The 9,838-nt window shown below is 37.6% G+C and overlaps 1 protein-coding gene across 1 annotated transcript; it reads right to left on the bottom strand.

The window, feature by feature from the left end:
* Window positions 1-6,848: 6,848 nt before the first annotated feature.
* Window positions 6,849-9,457, bottom strand: LOC131166110 (trihelix transcription factor PTL-like; the record flags this gene model as incomplete). Its single annotated transcript, XM_058124406.1, is given in 2 exon segments — window positions 6,849-8,161; window positions 8,896-9,457. Coding segments are annotated over 2 exon segments (1,818 nt in total), but the record flags the coding sequence as incomplete, so codon positions are not given.
* Between the last annotated feature and the right edge of the window lie 381 nt (window positions 9,458-9,838).

Below are 9,838 nucleotides of genomic sequence, written 5' to 3'. Positions count from 1 at the left end.
TTATCATTAAAAAAAAAATGTGGAAAAATGAGCAGGTTGTGACATTTAGGGTTCTATCTTGCAACCTGGAGGCAGAAGTTTCGTAGTTGTTTCTGTGATTTTTCGGGGGTGACGACTTCACGAAACCATAGTAAACTATCGTTAAGTCTTGTTTCTGAGTGGTAGGACTAAATCTTAAGTTGGAATTGAGGATATGAAGATGAATGGTTATAGAAAATTATTTTATGGATCCTAGTTTATTAAGTGTTTTAGTGGTATTACGAGTATTGAATTTTAAGACCATTTTTTTTTATTTTCAGAATGGAGCCTCGAAGTAGCAGTGCACATGCTAGAGCTGATAAGGCAGGGCCTTCCAGTACGGGCAGTGGTGACCTCGATGCAGTATTACATAGCGTCACCCAGCAGGTGATGGCAGAGATGCATGATTGAGCAGTTCAAGTTGACAAGGGAGGCAAAACACTGGTGGTGATAAATGAGACTGTTAGAGGAGCAAAAACCTGAGCCTGTAGTGGTGACTTGGAGCAGCTTCAGGGAGTTATTTTTCAAGCGATACTTCCCTACTACCATCAAAAGCGCGAAGGTAATATAGTTTTTGCACTTGACACAGGGCATATAACGATACAACAGTATGTCGTCAGATTCATTTAGTTGTCTCGGTTTGACCCATATACAGTGCCTGATGAGGAAAGAAAGGCGAAGAAATTTTAGGAGGGCCTGAGACGGGTTTGTATGAGCATGTAGTGGGTTTTCAAGTCAAGACCTTCTAAGAGCTGGTAGATGAGGCCACAGTGATCGATACAAGCTTACTGAAAGACGCTGGAGTGCAGAGCAAGAGAAAGAGGCCCATGCCTCTTGATTTTCAGGCAGGTTCCAGCCAGGGACCTTGGAGAAGGCAAGATAGTAAAGGAGGTCAAAGACATGGGATAGGAGACAGAGTAGTACAGGGTAGGCCGATGCCCCTTTCTTTCTCATATGCTACGGGAGACACGTGGGAGAAGGTCGGGTCAGAGAGATGGTTTGTTATCGATGCTATCAACCTGGACACATGGCGAGAGGCTGCCGAGCATCGCCAGTTATTGCGTCTGCTCCTAGACCATATCGAGGAGGTCACTAGACACCCCGAGGCGATTAGCAGAGGAATACCACCCTAGCACGAGTCTATGCGCTGACATTAGGAGATGCTGAGGCGGCAGGAGATGTCGTGACAGGTATTGTTTCAATTCTGTTATATAATGCTACTGCTTTGTTTGATTCAGGGGTGACTCACTCCTTTATTGTCCGGGAGTTTGTTAAATTTTGTAGGATAGAAACTTAGTCGCTAAATATCAGTTTGTCTGTTTCTATGCCAACTGGGGTTGTAGTACTATGTAAGAAGGTAGTTAGGAACTGTCCAGTCTGTATTCAAGGGAGGTTTTTACCAGCTGACTTGGTAATTTTAGATATGCATGGGTTCGAGTAATTCTGGGAATGGATTAGCTAGCTACTAACTATGCCAGTATAGATTGTTATCAGAGAAAGGTAGTATTCAAACCTCCAAGAGGATAGGAGTACAGATTTGTGGGGTCATGTGTGCACGCCCCACCACAGTTACTTACACCATTCAGGCGAGGAGGTTGTTGGTGGAAGACTGTTAGGGATATTTGGCTTGTGTGATGACGGTGTTAGAAGCGGATTTGAGGTTAAAGGATATCTCGATAGTGAGGGATTATGTGAGATTTGGTTATAGTTTAAATAGGCTTGGTCTGAATTCAATTGGGGTTTGGCCAATTGGGTTAGACCTAATATGACTTAACATGGATTCTTATATGCAAAGATCACTAGATTTTGGTCAATATGTTAATGGATCCAGGTCAAGGTAGACCTGAGTCCTAGGTCTTCAGGTCATTTGACTTGGACCCGAGTCGGATCAAGGGGCATTCACATTTAGGCTTTTTTGGATCCAAATTTGGATTTAAGCTTTCTAGTATGGTTATTCAAATTTTGGGACAATGTTAAATTCTAGACAGAGTTCTATTTCAAACTCAAATCCCAACTTGAATTTAAAATTCATCGATCAATGCCCAAAAATTGAAATAGAATTAAACTCATTAATACCAACCTCTATTCCAAAATTCTGTCAACTTGCTCTTCCTTCGCTCAAACTCTCTTCAAAGTCTCCACCACCAGCCTTTGAGTCTCCACTGCCAAGTCTTCTCCAATTTCATCAACTTGAACTCTTTCAATCTTCAGTCTTTGATCACTCAATTTTTTTCCTCACCTTTTTGTATTCAATTGTCTCAAAACTATTTTTTCAACCACCAGTTCCTTTCAAAATTTCCTTCCTTTAACTCTTTTTCTAGTGAGTAATTCCATTTTCCTAGTTGTGCCTCTTTACCTTCTAAAACTCACTATTTATAGGCTCAAAGGGTAACAATCCCACTAATCATGATTGATCAATTAGAATTTGATTGATCAATCAAATTTAAATTGATTTGATTGATCTTTTATCTTTTAATTCTGATTTTACAATTATCCACATATCTAATTGTAATCTACGTTATGTGTGCAGGTGCAAGCATGAAGTTGAGCCACTGAACTTTATTTTTTTCCTTTTTTTAATATTTTTTTTTTACATTTTTCATGTATTCAAAAAAAAAAATTTATTTCATGTTTTCGGTTTTTCTCCCTGTATTTTCTCATTTTAATGTATTTAATGAATAAGATCATATGCAAAATTTGAATTTAAATGAAAAATCATACCTAAAAAAAGATCAGAAAAGACATTAAAATTAAATAAAAAATTCTAATTTTGCTACATAAAGCCCCGGATAAAATGGGGTGTCTACAAACCTTACCATGGAAATTTTCTTAGAAACCCCATTTTGAAACTTGAAAAATATTATGAAAATGAAAGAAAAACATGAAAGATTTCAATTTTTCATATTTGGTTACCAAGGAAAGTGAAAACGAAAATAAAAAAATATATCAAATCAATAAATAAAATTATGATTTTGCACATCCTTAACATATTTTTTTAAAATTTTTAATCGTATTAAAATAACATTTCATTTTAAATGGTATTTGATGTAGAAAGAAAATACAATGGACAACAAATTTCTTTCTTATTTTCTTTTCCTTTCCTTTGGTAAGTAAGATCCTTAATTCAAATTAGCCCTAAAATCACAACAACAAAAAAATATTATGCACTGTGCATACTTTTTTATTATTATTAAAAAAAAAATTTGCTACAATTGTTGGGGAATGAAACAGATACATTACAATAAATTTTCAACATTTATTTTCTTTTTTTACCTGCCTGCGAACACTTAAAATATACTTACATTTAATTCTTATAATTTATTAGAATAATCATGGAAATTAACAATTCATCTAAAATTTGAAATGTAATATATATTTTTTTTAATAAATAACCACCTAATTGAATATTAACGAAGTTACATAATTTATGCTCATACCTCTTGAAAAACATTTTAAAATAATGAGTACTATTAAATCTAGCAAAGTCTTATTGTGATTAATTCAAACCCACACAATTAAATAAGTTCAAAGCAACAAATGAAAAGACCAAAGGCCAAGCCTTGCCTTGTCAGATAAAATTTTGGGGGAGCTAGCTGGCTAGGTGGATGGTGTTATATATGGCTCTACTTGTGTAGCTCATCAATTGCTCTCTTCAAGGGGAAAATAAGTTTCAAGAGAAAATAGAATTTATAATATCGTTGAAAATATTCTTGGAGTTTTAAGGGTTTGAAATAGATGACCAAGGATATATAAATTTTACAAATGGAGCATATTACAACAATAATTCATTTTTTATTTTTTCTTTAACCTCTTGACCTAGTACTTAATGTACATATGACTCAGTAACTCAAAATAAACTAGATATATTGGTGTCAATCATCAATTTCAATCGTAATTTCCTAGAATAATCACCAAAGTATTGTCAAAATATTAGCTGAGTAACACAATTTATACCAATTTTTTTGGAAAAAAAAAAATTTCAAGACAAGCAACCAAATATTAAATCCAGCAAAATCCGATGGTGAGTGATTTGAAGTCTTTATTGGAAAAAGCTTAAAGGGATTAATGAAAAAGACCTAAAATTAAGCCCTAACCTGCACCTTCATCTTGAATTTTGAGAGCTAGCTTTTAGGTTAGGTTAAGGGATAGAGGATGGTGTTAAGAGTATTTGTGGGATGGAGCATCAATCCCCTTTTGTAGAGTTACAACTTTTGTCCATGGATAGAAGGGAAAGGTTGAAGCATACTATTAAAAAAAATATATATATTACACTATTATATTCTTATTCTTACCTCCTAACTTATGACTTGACATATATTAGGTGCAACAGTATTAATCATCAATTTTGATACTAAATCTTTCGGGAAAAAAATTGAAAATATTAACAAATATATAGCCAAGTAACACAATTTATACTATTTTTTTTATGACATATTTTCAAAATGAGTGATTAGATACAAATTCCTAGTGGACCTCACCGTCCGTGATTTAGAGCATCTATTAAAAAAGTTCAAATCAATATATGAAAAAACGTAAAATTGAACCTATGCATGCAACTTCCTCTCGAATTTTGGGGCTAGCTAGGCTACGGGATGGAGGGGTGGAGTTAAAGTATATGGCATCGATCCCCTTGTGTAGAGCTATACCTTTGGGCCATGGACAAAAGAGAAAGTTTGTCTAAAAGAAAATAACATTTATGATATTCTAACAAATCTTTTTGAATTCAAGGGAAATATTCAAAATAAAGTGCTATAGTAACTTTTTTCGCTTCTGGTGTATTGCTTTCGATTAATCAACCAAAATATATTATGTGTATTCATTCACTCATGCATGTACATATCCAGTTTGAATCCACGATTTTCGATCTTTATTATTTTTATTAATATAGGTAAGTAGGGAAATAAAATAGCACATAAATTGAGGTGATTAGTTACTCTTTTTTTCTTCCTATCAGGCATGAAAGTACGAACCAATCAACAATTTCAACCGCAATTCTCTAAGAGAACAAAAACTTAGAAATACCAATTACCAACAAAACATATATTTATTACCTAGGCAATATCATGTCATCTCTAAAACTTATTTTCTAGAAAATATTTTCAAATGGACAGTAAATAATAAATCCAGCAATTAAAGTTAGATCCAACCAATAAGTCAAAAGCATTACCATATTATTGCAAACACCCCATCCTCATTCCCCTCCCCAAAGAAAACAAAAGGCCATACCATTCTAAGGAAAGAAAACAGCTGAAAATTTGCTTGACCTAGGAATAAAAACCATTCCAAAGAAAGAAAATGTGCTTAAAATAGGAATAATCCAAGCAATTTCAGATTCATAAACTGCTTCACCTGCATTTCTTGTGAAATTCTAAAGAGGATCAAGATTCTTTTAATGCACTGCAGTACCTCTAATTAAATTCGGCTTGATTTATTAGATTTCTCAAATATTCGTAAAAATTTTGTCGACATAAAGATTTAGATTAACTTGCTCTGTATTTGGGAGTTTAGAGTTCAGACTTTAATTTGCATTAAGATTTAGATTAACTTGCTCTGTATTTGGGAGTTTAGAGTTCAGACTTTAATTTGCATAAAGATTTAGATTAACTTGCTCTGTATTTGGGAGTATAGAGTTCAGACTTTAATTTGAATTTATGTGCATTTAGATAAACAAAGTACAAAATTGTAAAATTATATTGAAGTTTGTTTATATTCATACCAATATGAGGTAGTGCTTGGGAGTGTGTATTTGGAGTTTTGGATTTAAATTTGTGTGAATTTGAATGTAATTTAATATAATTTTGTAGTATATTTTATTCGAACCTATACAAATTCACGCAAAGGCCTTAAAAACCATACTCTCAAAAGATAGAGTAGATATTAGATAAAATTTGAGTTCTCCTACACAACCTCAATATACAGTAAATGCAAATACCATCAAATTGATGAGCTGATTTATTTGCAGAATCCAATATTCTGTCACACTAATCGAAGTTAGGAAAAGATAATCTATTGGTAGAAATGTATCTGTATTTGTGCCCTAGTCTATAATTCTATAGTACAATGTCATGTAAAAGAAAACTGAGATATTTAACTATACTTAATTTCTGCTCCAACTACACAATGTTGACTTGCCCTAATAGTAATAACAATCTAGCTAGCTAACCTGGCTCAAGGAAAAACTCTAGAATTTCATGAATTGAACAATTAAATCGCTGACCTCGTTAGTATCCAAATGCTGCCTTCCCCATGTAAAGTATCTTATCACACAGAAATGCATCCTGCAAATCAAAACCCACAACAAAGTAATAACTCAAAATCATTGCAGAAAAAAGCAAAAAAATTTCCCCTTTGGCGAGGTTTCATCGATTAATGGGTCTCTGCAATTTTAAGGCCAACTGAGAATTCAAGGCTCGCAGAATATAGCAATAGGCATACAGATGGAAGACAAAGAAGAAACCCAAAACAAATCTAAAGCACCATTAATATATATGTGCATGGATTAGGAAAATCAGGCTTTATAGATAAAGGAAGCTGACATGCATGCACCCCAGTACTCATCAAGCCAAAAGCAGTAACCCAGAAAATGTAAAAAAAAAAAAATTTAACATTGGAAAGTACTTCATCAGCCCTCTACCCATTTAATTAAATTTTCTGAAGAAACCCTTAAAAATTTAGGTTTCATGAATCTCCAAGCTCCCAGTAGTGGTTGAGCAGTACCAATCATCATCAGTTCATTATAAATATTATCCTCAGTCAGTGATTCCTTCTATGCCCATGCAAACCCTTACCACAAGTTGTACCTTCGCTTCTCTTCAACAAGTTACATTTAATAGTAGTACAACTCATGGAGATTAATTAATTGATCAGAACAACCTTAGTACTATTAATTAGGGTTCCTGGTTTTTCCCCTTGTTGAACTTCACTCCATAGTTCTCCCACAAGTGACCTCCTTCTTCCATCAAAATCTGAAAGCAGCTATCCTACACCGCCTAGCCGGACGCGTCGGTCCGATGAAGACCCTCCACATTGATCTCATGGCCATTGTGAGACTGATCAAGCTGCTGAAAATAAGAATTGATCCTCAAATTCTCTTTTCTCTTCTTGTTACTGCACTCAGTGGTACTCTTGTTCATGAATACATTGACATTATCCCATTTCTCTTTGCACTTGATCGCGCTCCGATCGTACCCTAAACACGCCATTTTCGCTGATATCTCCTCCCAAAGGCCTTCCTTTAGATACCCACTTTCTTGGAACCTAGGCTCCATGCTAGTCCTTATTTGTATCAAACTTGAAACCTCAGGTTCCAGCCACCTAGTACTGTCCATGGACTTATCTTCCGGCGCATCACTCGCGCCGTCCTCCACGTTTTTCTCGCGACACCGATCGCTTTCTTCTATCTTCAACTCCGGCACCGACAACCCTTGTAGTTCGTGACCCGTAAACTTCTTCAAAACCTCGAGCAACGCCGCGTCCCGGGCTTCGACCCACACTCTCTCATTCGCCCAGAACTTGTACTCGCGGTCGATCCGCGCCGCCTCCATCTTCCTCCACTCCTCCTCTCTACACAACCTCTCTTGCTCATTGTGCTCAATGGTCTTCAACATCTTCTCCATCCACACATCTTGAGTCTCCATCAACTTTCTCATGTGTGATTCCACAAACTCCCTTATCTTAGCCTTCCACCCCCTTCTCTTGAAACTCTTCTTCTTCTCCACGGAGTGGTCCATCATGAGAGCAATCGCGGAAAGATCATCTTCGTTGTTCTCTGAGGAATTAGAAGTGGTCTCGAAGTGATCGGAGGAGTTGGAGAAGCTGAGACTCTCGCAGAGCTTGTGGTCGGGGTGAAGGGGCTGGTGCTGATGATCTAGATTTGCTAATTTGTCAACGGCGATGTTGCTTGGATTATAGAGAAGATCGCAGTTTGTGATATTGTATTGGGTGTCCGAGACCGAAGCTTGAATATTGATGTTGCTGGTTTTGCCATAGAGGGCTTCGAGCTGGCGAAAGAACCTGTAGTGCTTCCCGTCTTGTCTTCCAGCTTTACCTTCCTTGGTCTTCTTGTAGTACTTGTACAAGTTCTCGAACTTCTCTCTGCATTTCTTGCCGCTCCTCTGGTACCCATGCTCCTCTAGCATTATCCCACACCACGAGATAAGCAAGGAGGAGAACAAAAAAAAAACCATATATATAAACCAAGAAATGAAAATTTCCCCCCGGGGGGGACTTAGATGGGTTTAAAATAAAGAAAATGGTTTAATCAATTTTCTAGCGATCTCATACACCAAGACGACCAAGTGGGAGATGTTAAAGCTAGGCATATAAGATATCCGAGATATTAATTCCTATAATATTTTAAGTTATGTCTTGGTTTTAATTTTAAATTGTTAAAATATTGTAATTTGCGAGACATTCTTCTAATTATAATGATAATGAACGCGCTGATTCTTTTTTTGTTCCTTTTTCTTTTGTTTTTTCCCCCCCTTTTTTGTTTGCCTGATCGGCAATTTAACTAATTCCAGTTGCTTAAGCAAATGGGTCATCGCCCAAAACTGGTGCAAGGGTACTGAGCCCTTCGAGAGGGTCAGCTACGTACATTGATTTGTAGAGCAAAAGCAGGAAGCAATCAGAAAAAAGAACACCTGAGTCTCTCAGTAAACTGCAAAAGCTTGTTTGCTTCCGCCAAACACTAAACCCCACCGTTTAACTTGTTTTTCATTATAAAAGAAAAATAACCCAAATCCCAGATGGGGTTTTCGAAAATCTTTTAAAAATAATGATCGAAGGAAGAAGAATTAAGCTTGTGGATTTAGTTTAATTAATAAATTTGAGTATTAAAAATAAAAAGAAATATTACACACATACACTGTGTATACCTGGAGACTTCATCCCACAAGGGGCCTTTGTGATTAGCCTCCTTGAACTTGGGATCAAGGCGAGATCTGATGTCAAGGAGAGTGAGAGTCTCCTGCCTCGGCCATCTACTGCTGCTGCTGCTGTTGCCACCAATTATATCTCCTCCTCCGCCTGCTCCGCCGCCGCCTCCAGTGCTGCTAGTGGTGGTGGTAGTAGTGCAATTACCGGCTTCCATCTCCATTAGCCCGCAGAAATTGACAGCGGCAGGAGGAGGGGGAGTGAACCCGGAAGGCATAAGAACGTTAACCTCATGATGATGATGATGATGATGAGTAGGTCTCTGATCATGATCAATGATCTCGTGATGATGATGATGATGGCGACCCACCATAAGGCTGCTCTCGTAGTAGTGCTGCTGCGGTTGGGGCGGGTACTCGGTCGCCGGAGGAGGGTGTACTGGGATGGCCGCCGGAAAATGGGTCCTCCCGCCTGCCATGAACTGCCGCAGATCCGGCAGGCCGTACTGCTCTCCCATGTCTATGATTGGGGTGGCTTCAAAATTAAGTTGAAACGCAAACGAAAGAAATTAAACACAAAGCGAGAGGTAGGAGACGTTCTATCTGTGCGGGCGATTGATAGAGAGAGGGGGGGAGTGTGTGTGTGTGTGTGTGTGTGTGAGAGAGAGAGAGAGAGAGAGAGAGAGAGAGGAGAGAGAGAGAGAGAGAGAGAGAGGGAGGAGAGAGAGAGAGGAGGGGGGGTTAAAGGGGAGGGGGGGTGCAGTAGTGAGGGATGGCGCCAGCAACACCCCTCTGCACAAATTCGATCTTTTCATGGGCGACAGGATCCGAGTCTACCGCAACTTTCTTCATTTCTCTCTCCCCCCCCCCCCCCCCCCGGGCCCAATTCCTATCATCATTCATGGCTACTCCCTGTTTCTCTCTCTCTTTCTGTCTCACTCTCACAA

The sequence above is a fragment of the Malania oleifera genome, chromosome 10 (assembly GCF_029873635.1).
Source record: "Malania oleifera isolate guangnan ecotype guangnan chromosome 10, ASM2987363v1, whole genome shotgun sequence".
In the NCBI taxonomy this organism is placed as follows: domain Eukaryota; kingdom Viridiplantae; phylum Streptophyta; class Magnoliopsida; order Santalales; family Ximeniaceae; genus Malania; species Malania oleifera.
The sequence above is the reverse complement of the archived record's forward strand: the minus strand, read 5'-3'. Positions and strand labels throughout refer to the sequence as shown.